The 18,245-nt window shown below is 38.3% G+C and overlaps 4 protein-coding genes across 5 annotated transcripts; 1 reads left to right on the forward strand and 3 right to left on the reverse strand.

The window, feature by feature from the left end:
- Window positions 1-6,802: 6,802 nt before the first annotated feature.
- LOC112157469 lies at window positions 6,803-8,474 on the forward strand (the record flags this gene model as incomplete). The annotated part of the gene is given in 3 exon segments (XM_036213502.1): window positions 6,803-7,807; window positions 7,925-8,039; window positions 8,269-8,474. Coding segments are annotated over 3 exon segments (393 nt in total), but the record flags the coding sequence as incomplete, so codon positions are not given.
- Window positions 8,475-10,586: 2,112 nt separating this feature from the next.
- On the reverse strand, window positions 10,587-11,408 carry LOC112157104 (histone H2B 1/2). Its single transcript, XM_024289642.2, has one exon. The coding sequence runs from the start codon at window positions 11,368-11,370 to the stop codon at window positions 10,996-10,998; it is 375 nt and encodes a 124-aa protein (XP_024145410.1). The 5' UTR covers window positions 11,371-11,408; the 3' UTR covers window positions 10,587-10,995.
- Window positions 11,409-11,806: 398 nt separating this feature from the next.
- On the reverse strand, window positions 11,807-12,755 carry LOC118599135 (histone H4). Its single transcript, XM_036213505.1, has one exon. It carries the CDS (start codon window positions 12,518-12,520, stop codon window positions 12,209-12,211), a length of 312 nt encoding a protein of 103 aa, XP_036069398.1. The 5' UTR covers window positions 12,521-12,755; the 3' UTR covers window positions 11,807-12,208.
- A 987-nt stretch (window positions 12,756-13,742) lies between these two features.
- LOC112157102 (histone H1) lies at window positions 13,743-15,034 on the reverse strand. 2 transcript variants are annotated; one of them, XM_036213507.1, is made up of 2 exons: window positions 13,997-15,034; window positions 13,743-13,906 (listed from the first exon to the last, which is right to left on the reverse strand). In XM_036213507.1, the coding sequence occupies exons 1-2, from the start codon at window positions 14,510-14,512 to the stop codon at window positions 13,886-13,888; spliced, it is 537 nt and encodes a 178-aa protein (XP_036069400.1). In that variant the 5' UTR covers window positions 14,513-15,034; the 3' UTR covers window positions 13,743-13,885. The 2 variants fall into 2 exon arrangements, with proteins under 2 accessions (XP_036069400.1, XP_024145408.1); XM_024289640.2 differs by having other exon boundaries at window positions 13,744-15,030.
- Between the last annotated feature and the right edge of the window lie 3,211 nt (window positions 15,035-18,245).

Here is an 18,245-nt window from a genome sequence, read left to right on the forward strand (position 1 = left end):
GCATCCGTGGAGAGAGAGCTTAGACACCGACCGCTGCACAACCAACAACAAGAACGGCTCTTTTAAGAGCCACCAACACTTCTACAGAACTCAGATCCTCATTTTAATTCAACATGATGTACAAAGAATAAAAAAATCCAGAAGAACACATATTGTCATCCTAACATAGAAAGGCATTAAAAATGTACATTTCTTCTAAACATATTTCCATTACTCATATGCTAAGTTAACATTTGGAAAACATTTGAATGGGGGGGAAAATGTGATTTGAAATTACGTTTTGTTCCCTGATTGGTAAAACACCTATAAGAAAGTTGAAGTCACTTGGATGAGTAGTGACAAGTTTGAAAGGAAGTAACTCAACTTCAGAACAAAGGCATCTGGATGAATGAGAGCTGTCACGTCTCATTATGCAAATATAAAATGTTGGCCCCCGCCAGACCAGTTGGCACCATTGACTGTAGATAAGAACTGGACTGAGCAACCCTCCTATTTCTGTGTTCCAAATAGGAACTACCAGTGGGTTGCAAGAAGGCCAAAGTCCCATGGACTTCCATTGAGAAACAGTTATTTAATATGTCAGAATAATCATTCTTCCTCTGCTGCTTTCTGCTTAACATCTTTTTTCTAATCCTTATTTTTAAAAATGATTTTTTTCCATTATCACAAGTTATTCAAGTTATAAATTGACCAATCGGATAGCTCAATAACCGTTGTGGGTCTGACGTCGAACGTCTGGTGGGGTTTGGTTGAGAGATTACGGGTAACCAATCGGAGAAGACTTCATCAATGGGTCCATGAAGACCTTTTAACACGTACTTTACAATTCAACAATGTACCAATCATTGTCCCTGCTATTGGTCTTCCTCAATGGAATGTACCGATGCAGCAGTTTAAAACAACAAGAGGCGCATGATGTCGACATTTTTAGATGAGGATTTACTCTGTAGAAATAGATTTCACTCTGAGGTTATGTGCTTTGGACTTTTTTCTTTGTTTAACGTTCGTTTTTCTTTTTTTTCACTGTTTTGATTGTATCTTATAAATTATAAGTTGTGTATCACATGGAATGGTACAGCTCCTCCATAAAATCCCCAACCAAAGTTTCATCTTCGCCGCACTTTTCCAGCTATCACCTGTACTAGAGCAGCCGTCTCCTGTGAGGAGCGCTTGACAAACTTCAATTGAACTTGTATTTTCAAACAGAAAATGATCCAGCTGTTCACTTGTTAGAACGGTTATTTATTTTAAATACCGCTGAACGCACTTCTCACGTGCATCTGATCAGATTGTAACGTGGGAGCGCATGTGAAGTGACAAGCTGCTGGTGTGGCGCGCGGGGAGGGGGGCCGCGTGCCGCTTTCGAGCGACGTGATCCTACAAAGGTAGAACATAGAGAAGTACTTTTTATTTGAAATAATGCAACTACCATTATGGAAATGTATGTGTACCAAAAATAAAAATAAAAGTCAATACTGGAAATGCTAATTCATTTTCAAAATGTACCTGCATTATGTGTCTCTTAAATCAAATTAAAAAGCAATTATCAAAACTGCTTTTTCATTTTCTTCTTCAACACCGCTCATTCTGTAACATAATTAAAATGATAAAGAAAATCTCATTTGACATTTCCTTTTCAAAAGGTTCTTTGGTAGTTTTGTACCACAATTCAATCAGAAACATCAAACTTGAAAATTAAAATGCATAAACATAAATAGTATTTCATTTTCAAAATGTACCAGCATTATCTGTCTCTTAAATTAAATTAAAAAGCAATTATCAAAACTGTTTTTGCATTTTCTTCTTCAACACTGCTCATTCTGGAACTTAATTTAAATGATAAAGAAAATGGCATTTGACATTTCATTTTCAAAAACTTCCATGATAATTGTGTACCAAAATTCAATCATAAATATCAAACTTGAAAATTAAAATGCATAAACAGAAATTATATTTCATTTTCAAAATATACCTGCATTATCTGTCTCTTAAATCAAATTAAAAAGCAGTTCTCAGAACCGCTTTTGCATTCTCTTCTTCAACACAGCTCCTTCTGTAACATAAGTAAAGCGACAAAGCAAATGGAGATTGCGTTTTCGTTTTAACATCCAGCCGCGCAATAAGTGTAACAAAAATCTATTGCAATCTGGAGTGAGCGGTTCCGAGATAGCGGCGCACAACGATGACATCAGGGCTCTCTTTTCTTCTTCTGTGCGATGAGTGGCATTTTGGCGCGGTCAAACAGGAGCAAAGTCCGATAAGAAGACAAAGTGGATGAAGAGATTCTGAAATCTTGTCAGAAGCTGGAAATTTCAGAATGGTGAAATCTGTGCTAGAACTGTTAAGGGAGGCTGCAGCTGTCCTCGAACAGCAAAGCCGACAGGAAACAGCAGTAGTTAACCCAACTCCCACCACGTCAGCGCCACCGTCTGTTCCTCCGCGCAGTGGCGCTCGAGGTTAGTTGCATCCTTATCCACAGTTTATCCGTTCGTTGCATAACCGGAGGTGGAGTTAGGTAGTTTCAGAAATGTTTAGCTATTGAGGATTTTAGACCAAATATGATCTAAATTTATATTTTAAAAAAGTCATATTAAATAAAGAAAGTGAATTATGTTGCATTCTTTGCAGTAGTAGGATAGTAACGTCATAATTAGTCAGTTCAGAAATGTTGGTGCCTGTAGCTTAAATGTCTTTAGAGCCATTGAGCATCTTTATTATGATTCACATCTCTTTAAAAAATGAATAAAATATATAATAGTATAAAATAAAGAATAGCTTTCTACCAAAATATTCATTTAGCTTTAAACGCAATTTCGTTGTTTCTCTGTGACAATGACAATAAATTGAATTGAATTGAATTGAATTGAATATGGTGAAAAGTATTCATCGCTAGCTCACATAAATGCAGACATTTATTTATTTTTTGGGGAGATTATTGATTTTTACAGAATGGTATTTTCTTAAAACTTTTTAGACAGTCTCTTAGCAGCCATCTTAGAGCCTGGTCTCCATTTGTAGCTCAATGAGAAAACTTATCATTAAATAGAAAAAAAAGAAAAAGAAATGCATTTGTACGTTACTCACTCTGTGGGTCAAAATGTCAGTCAAAATGATTGAGATACTTGCTTTCTCAATTTAATGTTTATCAGGAGATTTATTGGGCTTGAAAGTCCGAAACAGAATTTTTTTTAACTTTACAGAACCACATAAAGCTATTTCATACATATTATTGCAATTCCCCCCCTCATACATGCTTTTAATTATGCTTTAAAATGATCCCTCCACCAGTGTTTTGATTGTCCAATAAATTAATTATGCTATTTTTACTATTGTAAATTCAGTTTTAAGCAAAAATAAAAATTGAATTATTAAAGAAAGGGTTATAAATTGTGTCAAACTCATTTTGTGTATCATCTTTATTTTGTTTTAATTTAAATCTTGAACATGTTCAAATTAAAGTTAAATTGAATTCCATTTTAAAATAACTTTTTAAATATTTCTTTAAGCTGAGGTTTTGAGGTTGTTCACTCCTTACCCTGCAAGAGCTGTACCACGGAGGTCAACTTCACCAGCCATTAACAGCAAGAGACTGAAAAAAAAACCACATACACACACCTTTTTTTCTGTTTGGCGAAAAGAAAGGACTGTGCTGTCCCTAATCCATCCATGAAAAAAGCACTTGAAGAGGCAGGATTAGGTGAAAGAAGAGTTACATTCCCATGTAAGTTAATATTGTTAGTATTGATATTTAAAATGTCAAAGATTGGTCAGCTACCTCACCTCAGGGCACCAGTCAAGGTGTGCCAAGGTGCAGTAATATAGACATGTTATCCTGTATCAAGGCCAATCACATAGCTTTACAGCATGAAGGGTCACAGACATCGTTTTGTGAACCACGGACAGTTCGAATTTGTCTGTAAGCTGTGACACCAAAAATAATGTGGCTTCTGCATCCAATGATGTCTAAGAAGCCTAGCTCTTTAAGTAGCTATTCAATTGGGCTGCCACGATTAGTCAATTAATCAACGACTAATCGACTAATAAAATAATCAACGACTAATTTTATAGTCGATTAATCGTTACTCTACACTGTACGGAGTTAGAGTGCAGTAAAGTTGAAAGTCACAATGAAAATATGCTATTTTCTTTGGACTATTTTGGCATTCATCAAGGTTTGTTTAAGCTATTTTGGTGTTTAGCTAATATTTCAGCTAGATGCTAGCTGTTTTGGCTAACTTTCCGTTTTTCTTAAAAGTTTTTTAGGGTGTTTTGGAATTTAGCTAGTATTAATTTACATGCTAGCTATTTTGGCTAATTTAGGATTTTTGGAGTTCATTTCATATGTCACGTAGTTTAGGTTAACTTGGCTTTTAATTATTTTTTAGGCTAATTTGGCATTTAGCTAATATTTTAGTGGCTATCACGTTCAGTTTTTTTAGCCATCAATTTCAGCATTTTTGGTTGCCAAATTCACCTTAAAGCATTCACACAAGCATTTTGGGTGATAATGCTGTGAATATATCTCGTTTTTAGTTAGTTTAAAGCTAATGAGGGTTAAGATGTGTGTTTTACACTCAGTTTGCGCATGACCCGATTAGTTGACTAATCGGAAAAAAATAATCTGTGATTAGTTGACTAATAAAATAATTGTTTGTGGCAGCACTACTATTCACAAAATCTGCACCTTTTCCTGAATGTGTACAGTTTGGTTCTATTTAGGAAAATACATATTGCTTTGTTATCACTGATGATATTTCCCTCCAAATTGGTTATAATACTGTTTTGTTTTCCTCCTCAGATAGATACTGTAGTGCAACTGAGTTTTCCGATCATCTACAGTTGTTCTTTCCTCAACTAAAGCACTGTGGTGGATTTCAACTCTTGAGAGCCCGTGGTTCTACAAGGTCCAAGAGTTTGGACATCATTCCTTGTCCAAAGGATGGATATACTCCAGAGTTCCTGTGCAACAAGGAACTTGGAGTTGGGGCAGCTGTGATTTACATTAGGCCACTCCAAAAAGACATAAATCTGGAGGTAGTTATTTAAGATGTAATATTTAATTTTTGATGTACGATAGAGAACAGACTGAGAAACCATCTTAGTGGAAACATGTGTGAACAAAATTCTGTAAGGTCCACCATAAAAATTGTATTTATTTTTTGTTTTTTGTGTTATTGTCTCGAATACTAGGATCTCCCCAGTGCAGCCAGCTCTTGTCAGAGTACTGGACCTATGGTGCAATGTGTCTACTGCGCAGAGACATTTACATACTCTGAGATTGAAGGCCACATCGATTCTTGTGAGAAGTGAGTGAGACAAATTGCTTGTTTATGTGTGCGCATGTGCATATTGTGAAGTCTCGAAGTTTTACACACATTGGATTCTATTTCTACCCATCTCATTGACCTTTCTCAATTTATATTCCAAGAAAAAATAACTCGGATTCAAATGCAGAAGAAACTTCAGAGAGTACCCCATCTGGGAGCTCTGGGATGAGTCAAGCAGCAACCACACCTCCTGCTACCTCATCAAGCAATTCAAGTGAAGAAATTCAAAGTAGTAACTCAGAAGGTGCAACTTTCTCTGCTTATAAATATATAGAAATTATAAATACTATATAAATAACTTTGAATAATTGTCCAAAGAAGTTTTTAATTGATTCTATATTTATTTTTGTCTAGTCTTTACTGATGATGACTTAATTTTAACAGACTGGACAACAGAGCCTGATCTTTACAAGGCAGCCAACATGTTCTGACATCACTTGCTTAACAGTGCTGAACACAAGCCAGAGCTGGTTGCTAGGCTTGATCTTCGATCTACTGAGGAAGATCGTGAAAGGGAGATAATAACTTTCTACAAAAAGCCAGGAATTGACTGGGCAAGCCCATTTTCTGTTATACTGGGTGGTAGGTATTAGTTGTTCAATTTGTTACCACTGTAAGAATTTGAATAAGAACAGTGATTTCAACTGAAATTTTGTGATCCATACAAGTTTGCATTCTGACCCATTGGAATTACCTAGTATCTTTATGTCAAGCCCCACTGTTTTTAATCATAGCAGCTCCTTCATTATTTGTGTTTGTGAATGCTAAAATGATTAATCAAGGTGTGCCTTACTGTAGCACAAGCTTTTAAACTAGGAATGAACCTCGTTAAAATATATGTTTGGCCTTACTGTCATATATATTAACCGTAAGTCAAAAGAGTAAATCTTTGTTTGTCAGGTGATGCAGCTGTTGGAGATGGAGTGAAGCGCCATTTTCTTTCCATGGTAATGGGAAAAATCCAGTTTGGATTTGACCTTAACCTTGGTGAGTTTTTCGAAAATTCCTTAGTGTTTTTTAAAAATGTACATCACTTAGCCTCAAAGAACAGTGGTGGGGTTGCATTAACTGGTACTGACTACTTCTTTCCAAAGTGCCTTATAAATTTGGAAAGGTTTGTAAACAAAATTAATTTCTAATTGACAAGAGACTACACATTTTGCCATAGCACACACACCCAGATTATTACATTTTAATAATTCTCTTACATTTTATGTGCTGAAAATGATCTTACATATATTTGAAAACTAAAGTTTACTTAACTCTTCCGCTCTCTTTGGAGTCCAGATGACTCCAACCACATATTGATATGTGATTCCTTCCATGACAAATATGGACAAAGGGGGACAGGATTTTAGGTCTGCCATGGACATTAGTGAAACTCAAAAATCAATGATAAAGAAAAGTTCAGCGCACTGTCTTGTGGAGTCCAGATGACCCCACTTTTAATCTAAACAAGCCTAGGACAAGGGTTATATAAAATAAACTTTACATGTTTTAGGTAAATTCCAATAAAGAAGATTGCTGTGTTATTTAGCATAGAAATAGCTTCTAAAATTGATTAACACAAAGGCAGTCAAAATTATCTGAACCTTTCAAAGAGATTGCATCATCGTCATCATACAAAGCGATGTTACTGTTTGTAAACTTGTACTTTCAATTACATTGGCATTTGGACTCAGAGATATGTTTTCTTGATTCTTGTTTGACTCAGACAACACTGGCAGAACTCTCCTTTTCAATGGAACTGACGATCACAAGGTCCCATCTACCTCCAGAGCCCTGTTAGATGGGGATCTTTTCCGAGTGGTTGGGCGTGCTATGGGACATTCCTTCATTCACGGAGGTCCTTGCTTCACTGGACTGAGCCCATCAATGACACAGATGATTGTTGGAAGTGATGAGGGGTGTGCTGTCATGGAGCTTTCAGACTGCCCGGATACAGATGTTGTTGATGTAGTATCTCTAGTAAGTATTTGTTGAAGCAGCTTTTCTGCCTTGTTTTGACACAGCTGTTTTTATTTTCTATCATGCAAATGTTTACTTTGTATTGCACACAGCAAGCAAAAACTGTATAACTGATGTAAAATTGTCTTGGTCTATTAATTGTAGCTTGAGAGTGAGAAGGAACTTACTCCAGAGGAGAAATGTGAAGTTAACAACTTGGCTGTCAGCTGGGATCTTCCTCTCATGACTGACAACAACAGGAGGTGGTTAGCTGAGAAACTGCTACATCATGCGGTATGAAAATTAAAATTAAGTACATGTTTTTTTTGTTTTTTTTTACAATTATTTTTGTAGCAACAAACGGATACTTTGCAAACTCTTCATCATTGTAGATCATTGCAAGGAGACGAACACAAATTAAACAAATATGGAAAGGGTTAAAGGACAGTGGTGTTTTCTGCATGATTAAAGAGCGGCCTGCCCTGGCATCAATCCTTTTCCCAAGATCTGAAGACCAAATTATGTATTCAGAGGTAATTTCTTTCTCACCTGAAACTGCTGTCTAGACACCAATATGGCATTTTGCATAATTTGAGAAGTCACAAATATATCTTAAGGTTATAGTTTTTTTATACTGTTTTTATTTTCAGACTATCTTAAAAAGGATCATCTGGCCAATGCCTGACAGTGAGGATGAGGATGATCACTGCAGCATGGAGGAGGCATGCCTTGTCACAGGCTTTTTGAGAAACTACATAGAAAATGGTCAGCTTGTATACGTTTTTTCAGATCTAAACAATATATTACTCCTAGAACTGTTAGTAATTATTGAACACCATATTTATTGAAACACTTTCAAAACATTGCTTTTTTATTGAAGACCCTTTTAACACATACAATAAAGCACTAGTTCATGTTTTGATAAAGTTCAAAAGGTAATTATTTGAAGTATCTAATCCAAAAATGTTTAATATTTAATACTGTGTCTTTGTAGGGTCTTCTCAGGAACTACAGCAACTCCTGAAATTTTGGACAGGATGGTGCATACCCCCCCAGCAGCTGTATGTAGAAGTTTCTCCTGACATTGGCATGCCTGTAGCCTCAACCTGCATGACAACACTGAAACTGCCTCAGAAGTGTCCAACTTATCAAGCATTCAAAGACAACCTTGAGGCAGCTGTTAAAAGTACATGTTTTGGAATGATCTGATTGGAAATATTCCATGTTTAAGATTTCAATGTTGCACATGTTGCATTTCAATGCCACTCATTTCTCCCGTTGTGGAAATGATGTTCTTCATAGTGGTTATTAAAATGGCTAATGGTTCTATAACTGACATCGAGGTTAAGGCATTACACAGTTTTTTGCAAGTTTACCTTTTAAAAAATACTTAAGGTTTGTGAATAAAAACAACTTTGTCATAATTTAAATGTTTTATTAAATGTTACATTTTCTGAATTTAAACAAAATGAAGAAACTTGTACTTCAGATTTTTTATGCATATCACATTGAGTTTTATATGTGAGAGTCTATGCAAGCCTTTAAAATAAAACAAATGTAAAAAAATAATTGCTAATGTTGAGTTTTTGACCGAAAATATGAAAGAACATTCTCTTGAGTAGGAGGCAATAAATATTCATGCGTCAGGCCCTCCCTCATCCACTTCTGATTGTTGCTGCATTAACTGTTGTAATGTGGCCATATAAATGTCGACTGCATCCATGAAGGGAACATTGGGGTCAGGCAATCTAGCGATGTCCTCCTCTGTGATGTTTCGCTGCAGTTGCACTTGAGGTACTTCAACTGGTACAGCTTGATGTCCAAGGTCATCAAAGCCATATGGTCCTTCCCAATCAATGCCATAGTCTGCCTCCACCTGAACACATAAAAGGGCTAAAAAATAAATAAATCAGCAACATTTTTATTGATACTTATACAAAACTATGTCACTATGTTTTCATTTCAGCATTTAATTACTTTGTAAGATTTTAAGCTATGAAATCTGATCAAAATTTTAATATTAAATTATAAAATGTAGACATATCGTAACCTTTAAAAGTCTTTAGCTCAAATTGTGGCTCTTGACATGATGCAATCAACTGTTTTGTATACCTGATCCAGATCTTCATGGTGTCTGGATGATGCCCAAAGTTGATAGGGAGACCGGCTACCCGCTGTTCTCAAGCCATGAAGGTTCCAAGCATCCATAAAGAAAGCCAATTGCCGATGTAATTGTGGCAGAAAAGCCCAGTGAAGAGCAAAAAGATGACTCTCATCATCAGGGTTCAGCATCCCCTCTCTCTCCAGATTGGAAAAGAGCATGTGGAATTGGTCGAGGACTTGAATGTACACATCTCTCCATAGGCGTTCGATCCTGGAAGATGAAGTTACCGGTACACTATTTAAACAGAAACTGGATAGATCTTTAGAGGCTACAATACATAAATGGATACTCAGTAAAATGTCTTCAGAAATATAAGGCCTTGGTTGTATATTTGCCTAAAAAAAATATGAAAGTGTTTGTCTATAAAAATTTGATGTATCAAGCTTTAACCAGATGAACCTAGGAGACAAGACCGAAACCTGACGGTACAGTAGAGAAATAAGTATCACTACAATTTGTGTGTGCGTGATTCTTGATTAGTGTGTAACTTAGGATTTGTCTGTGCATAAGTACAAAAATTATGAAATTCAGAAAAAAATACAATATACAAATGAAAAAATAAAATTAAAACAGCTTTAAATTAGACACACAAATCACCTCTTACGCACACACAAAACCTCAGTTAGGTACAAGTCTGTGGTGAGACTTATTTCATGTCTCAGAGACTCGTCTGTGGGTGATGCTTTTAAATACTACTTAAAAGTTGAGTCAGAGTTTTCTTTTCAGTCGTTTTGAACTTAGAGTGTGAATAATATGTGGTTAAACTTGACATTGACTTGCTTAGACAGATATTCCCGATAATTGGCCTGATATAAAAAGTGAGCTGCTCAACCCTCTCTGCCCTGTGAATGTTTAGAAGGGCCTCGCAGTACAATCGCCATGTTATTTCATTTAAGAGACAGATAATGCTGGTACATTTTGAAAATGAAATACTATTTATGTTTATGCATTTTAATTTTCAAGTTTGATGTTTCTGATTGAATTGTGGTACAAAACTACCAAAGAACCTTTTGAAAATTAAATGTCAAATGAGATTTTCTTTATGATTTTAATTAAGTTACAGAATGAGCAGTGTTGAAGAAAATGAAAAAGCAGTTTTGATAATTGCTCTTTAATTTGATTTAAGAGACACATAATGCAGGTACATTTTGAAAATGAATTAGCATTTCCAGTATTGACTTTTATTTTTAGTACACATACGCTTCCATATACCATTAACATGTGCTTTTCAGGTGAAATACTGATCACACAGAAATCGTCCTAGTGTAAATGGGTCCTAGGATTGTTAATGTGAAATAGTGACCAATGGACTGTTTTTCCATGAATCAGAAATAAGTATAGTACAAAAAATGGTTCTCATTGGTCTTCTCTTCAGCCTTCAGCACCATTGAAAGCACCGCTGTCCGCATTGATTCGCCATTTTCTGCATCAGCCTTTGACATCAATACCACACAGAAAAGAGAACATTTACATCTACAACAAGGAATATAAGCTCTTCAGATCATGTGGGTGGCTCTTAAAAGAGCCGTTGGGTTTGTTTGTTGACGGCAGTCCTTTTTACTTGGAGCTGGTGTACTTGGTGACGGCCTTGGTGCCCTCAGACACGGCGTGCTTGGCCAGCTCTCCGGGCAGCAGGAGGCGCACAGCGGTCTGGATCTCCCTGGAGGTGATGGTGGAGCGCTTGTTGTAGTGAGCCAGACGAGAAGCCTCGGAGGCGATGCGCTCGAAGATGTCGTTGACGAAGGAGTTCATGATGCTCATGGCCTTGGAGGAGATGCCGGTGTCGGGGTGGACCTGCTTGAGCACCTTGTAGACGTAGATGGCGTAGCTCTCCTTCCTGGTCTTTCTCTTCTTCTTGCCTCCTTTGCCGGCGGTCTTGGTGACGGCTTTCTTTGAGCCCTTCTTGGGCGCGGACTTGGCGGGTTCAGGCATGATTCCTCTCTAGTTTCTCAACAGAGAATGATGGAAGGAAAGAACGAAGGCGGGATTTATACACAGGGCGTGTAAATGAGACTGTGCTGTTCCTCGTGTATGATTGGTTGAATCTGTTCCGTTGCTGAACAATGACTGGGTTTGTTCAAGCTGCTGCAATGACCGTTGCTGGATTTGGCGGGCAAATTCATGAAACAAGAAATAGCTGTAGTGTATTTTTAGTAGGGCCGGTAATCCATTGAAAAAGATTAATCGCAAACCTGTGTAAAAATTCTGAAATATATCAATTGACTTTTTCGTCAAGAGTATTTACATATTTTCTGCAAGTAATCCTAGTATGAGGAAAGACGAATCACCATTAATCAGTTTTATGAAAATGCCTTTATTTGCAGCCAATTTAAAGGGAAATCGTAGTTTTTTCTTCATCTTTGGGGTAATTACTGGGCAGTTAGGCACGTACATAAGATTTTATCTGTGTGGAAATCCTGTTTTTAAAAGGCTTCGACTGACTTCATGTCTGAAAGAACTGTATCAATACAAAAGTGTTTCTAAACATAAAGGCTTAAATTTGCTCACTGGAGAGGAGAGAAAAAAAAAACGTGTAGTGTTCAATTCATTGGTGTAAGAGAATCGGGTGATACATTCTTTCCCGTTGATATATAATTTGTGAGAGGTATGCTTTTAGTGCACAAATTAATAATGTAAACTGTTTAATACTACATCATAAAGTCCAGATTACTGTCATTAATAAGAATGAGATCAGAATCTGCTCTTAGAAGAAGCTTTGGGTGGCCCTTAAAAGGGCCGTTTGATGTTCTTCGCTGATCAAGCCGCAGAATTAACCTCCGAATCCGTACAGGGTGCGTCCCTGTCTCTTCAGGGCGTAGACCACATCCATGGCGGTCACAGTCTTCCTCTTGGCGTGCTCGGTGTAGGTGACGGCATCCCGGATCACGTTCTCCAGGAAGACCTTCAGCACACCGCGGGTCTCCTCGTAGATCAGACCAGAGATACGCTTCACTCCACCGCGACGAGCCAGACGGCGGATCGCTGGTTTGGTGATTCCCTGGATGTTATCACGGAGAACCTTACGGTGACGCTTGGCGCCTCCTTTACCGAGTCCCTTCCCGCCTTTGCCTCTTCCACTCATGGTTCAGTGTTGAAGTATCACACTCAATGTAACACAGGAGCGTTCTTCACTTTTTATCTGTTTTCTGAGGACGTGTTAGAAGACAGAGGCGTTTCTCCTTCATTTTTCCCTCCCACATTTGCCACTCCTGGTGTTCTGCTGCAGAATTGCCTGGTAATTTGTAACATAAGTGACATCTTATTCGTCTTATAGGGCCTAAAACATCTCAGTATTGTGCCTTTAGGGGTAAACAAAAAAACATAAATCTTCGTCACACCAAATACCAACTTCTTTATGCATCCACTGCATCCATAAACCTCTTTTTTGGTCTTCCTCTAGACCTCTTTCCTCTCAGCTCTAGACTCAGCATCCTTCTACCAATATATTCACTGTCTCTCCTCTGAACATGTCCAAACCATCTCAGTCTGGCCTCTCTGACTTTATCTCCAAAACCTCTAACATGTGCTGTCCCTCTGATGTATTCATTCCTGATCCTATCCATCCTGGTCACTCCCAAAGAGAACCTCAGCATCTTCATCTCTGCTACCTCCAGCTCTGCTTCCTGTCTTTTCTTCAGTCCCACTGTTTCTAGTCCAAACAACATGGCTGGTCTCACCACAGTCTTGTACACCTTTCCTTTCATTTGTGCTGAAACTCTTCTGTCACACATCACACCTGACACTTTTCTCCACCCATTCCAACCTGCTTGCACTCTCCTCTTCACTTCTTTTCCACACTCTCCATTACTCTGTACTGTTGACCCTAAATACTTAAACCCATCCACAAAGTTCATTATTTTGCCAGAAATGCAATGAATTTGGAAAACTTCACTTGGTTTACTGTTTTGCTAAAGATGCCCTAACTCGATTTTAGGTCAGTCAATCAAATCATTTAAAATGACCAAAAATATATTATCAATTACATTATCAACCCTAAAATTATGATATGAATCAAACCCTTGTTAAAATGAAATGTTGCACAACCTAATTGTATTGGGGAAATATTTTGATTAGGTTTTTGTCTTCATGAAATCTGTGATTTGTCAATTTTGAATATAGACATTTACCATGACCCACTTACTAATTTCAAATGCTGAAAATGTACAATCTTCAAAAAATGTTATTAGATCTCTTTCACATAGCAGGATGTTAAATAAGTCAGATCAGTGTGATCAAAGTGAAAACATAAAAAAGTAAAAATGTTTTTGTAAACATTACATTTTAAGCCAAAAATCTTAAACTTTATTCACATATGTATATACACGTATAAATGTAAATATAAAAATCACTGCAGTTTGTTTTGTTCAGAGAACAGAGGAAGCTGTGAAGTGAGAGGTGGTGGCTCTTAGAAGAGCCTTTGTTGAAGCAACAGTTGTTGCGGGTGTTTTTACTTCTTCTTGGCTGCGGTCTTCTTGGCTTTAGGCTTGGCTGCCTTCTTGGCAGGAGCTTTCTTGGCTGCGGGGGCCTTCTTAACCACTTTCTTGGGACTCTTGGTGGCCTTCTTGGGGCTCTTGGTGGCTTTCTTGGGGCTTTTGGCTGCCTTCTTGGCCGCTGCTGCGGGCTTCTTGACCTTCTTGGGAGACTTCTTGGCCGCGGCGGGCTTCTTGGCTGCTGCCTTGGGCTTCTTGGCCGCGGCGGGTTTCTTGGCGGCGGGCTTCTTGGTTTTCGGAGCGGCTTTCTTGGCTGCAGCCTTCTTGGGCTTCTTGGTTTCGGTGCTCTTGCTCATCTTGAAGGAGCCGGCAGCGCCAGTGCCCTTCGTGTGGACCAGGGTGCCCTTGGTCAGCAGGCTCTTGATGGCGGTCTTGACGCGGACTTTGTTCTTGTCCACATCGTAGCCTCCGGCAGCCAGAGCCTTCTTGAGGGCGGCGGTAGACACGCCGCTGCGCTCCTTGGAAGCGGCCACCGTTTTGACGATCAGCTCCTGGACGCTGGGACCGGCCTTCTTCGGTTTGGAGGCCTTCTTCTTGGCGGCTTTGGCCGGAGCGGCGGCGGGAGCTGGAGCTACTTCTGCCATGTTCGTTTCGGTTCTGTTCGCTGTGTCGCTTGCTGTCGCAGATCGGGATCCTGACTGAGCTTTGAACAGACTGAGCGCAGCGCCGCACTTAAACACACCATGAGAACCGTGGAGACTCAACGCGGCGGCGGCTCCCGCGTGAGGCTGGAACGGCGACACTCGTGTGTTTTCTTCCGCTCCAAAAAACAGTCAAAAGTCCGTTTAGGAGCAGCGCTGGAAGCTCACGAAGAAGCAGGAGACAGCAGACAAACGTCTCTCCATCTTCAGCTCATGTCCAGCTCTGTCGCTGCCTGCAGCTTCTCTACGGAGCCTCGAAAAGTCTCTCCGTCCGCTTGGAGTCGGGCGCTGCTGAGCGACTTTTTCTACTGTTATACCTCTAAAAATGATCTAAAATAAATTCAAACGGTGTAAAAAGTATTGAATAATTCAAACAAGACGTTTTTTAAAGATATGGAGTAAAAACAAGCACGTGATGTTCGTGGTTTTGAAATAAAATGAAGTTAAAGTAATGACAACAAACACAAAGATGGCAGCTGACTGCAGCTTCAAGAGGAGTCTCCTTAGGAAGAATCATTTAACAAGTAATAGGAGTTTTTATCAATAAAAAAGTGAAATTGTGAAAATGTTTTGTTTATTAAATAACTTAATGTTTACAAAAAAGCTCGCATGGAATGAAATGAAATTTTAACAGCATAAATGCAGTGAAAGGGTGTCTCACTCACACATTAGTCTGACTGTGATGTAAGCAACCCACTTTCAGTAAAATGTAAGCATCATTGAACACCTTTTGCAATAAACATTTTGTGTTAATCATAAATTTATTTTTTTCTTTGATGCTATAATATAAATATTTTAAATTGATAAAAAAAATGTTAGAATTTTATTTCAGTTTGTTATCACCACTGTTTGATCCGACACAAAACAGAGTAAACTTGTGTAGGAACGTTTAGATATGAACATCTTTTATATGTTTTTAATTATCTCTAAAAAGCATATAAAAACAATTCATGATTTCCTTTTTAGATTCAGCATGATTGATTATTTATTTATTTATATATTTTTAGCTGCTGGAACAAAAACTCAGAAATGGTCTTTTAAAAACTCAAGTAAAAGTCTTAGAATTATCCACGGTTAAACGTTTTGTTCAATAGAAAATGTTACTGTTACCAAGCATAGATAAAATGTAGCCCAAAAAAGTCCCCCAAAATAGTAATTTTCCAAATCAATATTAGATAATCGAAAAAAATGTATTAATACATTCAGGAAAATTCTACTGAAATGCATACCAGCCAGAAAATTTAAAATGACACAAAGGCATATTTAAATGCATTTATTTTTTTTAACCTGTAACGAAGAACGTACTGTGAAATTGCTTATAAAAAGGCATTCTACTCTCGCTGGTAGCAAGTTTTTCTTGTGCATGCGTATTTTTCTCCAGGCTTTTTTCCCAACCTTTCACAGCTGCTGTTGTTTCATTTTCTCAGTGTAATCTCATCATAAGAAGTAAAACATTTCATCTCACTCTTGATTATGTTTTGTGTCACAGTCATCTCACCTTAAAATTTTTTGTGCAATTAAAGTTTCTTTGTAGTCTTATGGGATTTAAAGATATACCCTTGTATTTTTTTGTGGATTTTTTTTTTTTAAATGAAGAATGTACACTGATATTTATCTTTATGTTAAACAGATTGCAAGTGATGACATAATGTGTTATGAGGAAATATTTAATTCCTTTTAAAACACATGTTCAGATGAATAAAGTCTTAGTTTTATTTAATTATATGATAGAGGCATTATTTGTGTTCTTAAATGTTGTTTGTTTTTTTACATGATAGTAACATAAAATGAGGATTTGTGTTCTGTAGAAGTGTTAGTGGCTCTTAAAAGAGCCATTGTTGCTGTTGTTGGTTGTTAGTCTAAATACTACAGATACTCAGATCAAAACATCCACCCTCAACATCTACATACTATGAAATGAAGTGTTTATATTTAAAAGTGTATTTTGTGAGAAGTGTGAGGTTATCCCCTGCCAACCTCTGCATGTTCGTTGATGAGGAAGAAAGTGATCAAAAGACTCAATTGGAATTGAGTCGATGTCATTAAAAGTTGGATCAAGTTTGTACAGAGATCTCTTGGTCTCAGGGCATGCAAAGACAAACAGTAAAACTAGATTTGTTACAGAGTTAAAGGTGGGCTTTATTTGGCTCCAGGCCAATGTTCTGTCAGGAAAGGCGGAAGCCCGAAATACCTTAGCACCTTGTGTGGTCATGTTTACCAGATCTAAAGCTTGAGTGGTCAGTGCCTTTGACCCTGCCCCTGCAAACAAGGCAATCCATGGCCTTTTTTTCCCCAGCAGAAAGCACTGATTAAATCCTTGGAACTTCAAAGTACTGATTAGATTAAGCTTCATCTGACTGGTTTTAACAATCTGGAGCTCCATGTGATTAATGTTAATTAATTAATGTAATTACACCCCAGTTGGTCTAGGGGTGCGGGGCTTAACATAAAGGTAAATTAAATAAGTGTTTAACAAAACACAACACAAATGTCTCTATAAAAAGCTCAACATTTATTTACAAGAACAAAAACAACCAAACCATAACTAAAAGTGAAGCAAAAAGCTTCAGGGTGAACCAAGGCCAAAACAACAAACAAAACCCCAACTAACTCAACCCAGGGAGCTTACCTGCAAAAGAAACTGTAACAGATGACAAACACTAACCTCCCTGGACTAACATAAACAGGAGAAAACATTTACTAAAGAAAATGGCGGTTCACCCCTACAACTTCACTTAACTTAAACCAACACTAAACACCAGAATACAGAGTGGGACTTAACACAAAACACCAAAGAAACTACAAAGTGTGCACAAATCAAAACAGGTGGCGACGTTCACTGAGCCGCAGTGGAGACAGGTTGCAGCCCAGCTCCCTTCTCATGGTCTGGAGGTCCAAATGGTGGTTTTGAAGGCTCCCCTCCTTCAGGTCCAACCAATGGGGAGCCACGCCTCCAGTACCACACCTGAAAGAAATCAACAGAAAAACACAAAGATCCACCAAAACACAAAGAAGTCCCACTCTGACAAAAATCCACAAGACCAAAAAGAAAATAAAACCAAATACGGCCACAGCCGTAACAAATGGGTTCATCAATTTGTTAATGACAAGATCTAAAGTGTAATCATAATGCTAAACAAACCTTCATGTAACATAGTATAAGTAAATAAAAACCCCTTCATGTAGTATACAAAAGGGCAGCATGGTGGCGCAGTGGTTAGCGCTCTTGCCTCACAACGAGAAGGCCCCGGTTCGACTCCCGGCTGGGACCTTTCTGTGTGGAGTTTGCATGTTCTCCCCGTGCATGCGTGGGTTTTCACCGGGGACTCCGGCTTCCTCCCACCGTCCAAAAACATGCTTCATAGGTTCATTGGTGACTCTAAATTGCCCCTAGGTGTGAATGTGAGAGTGGATGTGTGTGTGATTGAGGCCCTGCGACAGACTGGCGACCTGTCCAGGGTGTACCCCGTCTTCGCCCTTCAGCAGCCGGGATAGGCTCCGACACCCCCGCGACCCCGAAAGGGAAGAAGCGGTCAAGAAGATGGATGGATGGATGGTAGTATACAAATGTATCATAATATTAAAGGGTCAAAAACCTTCATTTCAAAACCCTCAGAAGGTAAAGCAAAACCACAGGGCTACCAGCCCTCACGCACTGGCCGTGACACTCACACAT

The sequence above is a fragment of the Oryzias melastigma genome, linkage group LG1 (assembly GCF_002922805.2).
Source record: "Oryzias melastigma strain HK-1 linkage group LG1, ASM292280v2, whole genome shotgun sequence".
NCBI lineage: Eukaryota > Metazoa > Chordata > Actinopteri > Beloniformes > Adrianichthyidae > Oryzias > Oryzias melastigma.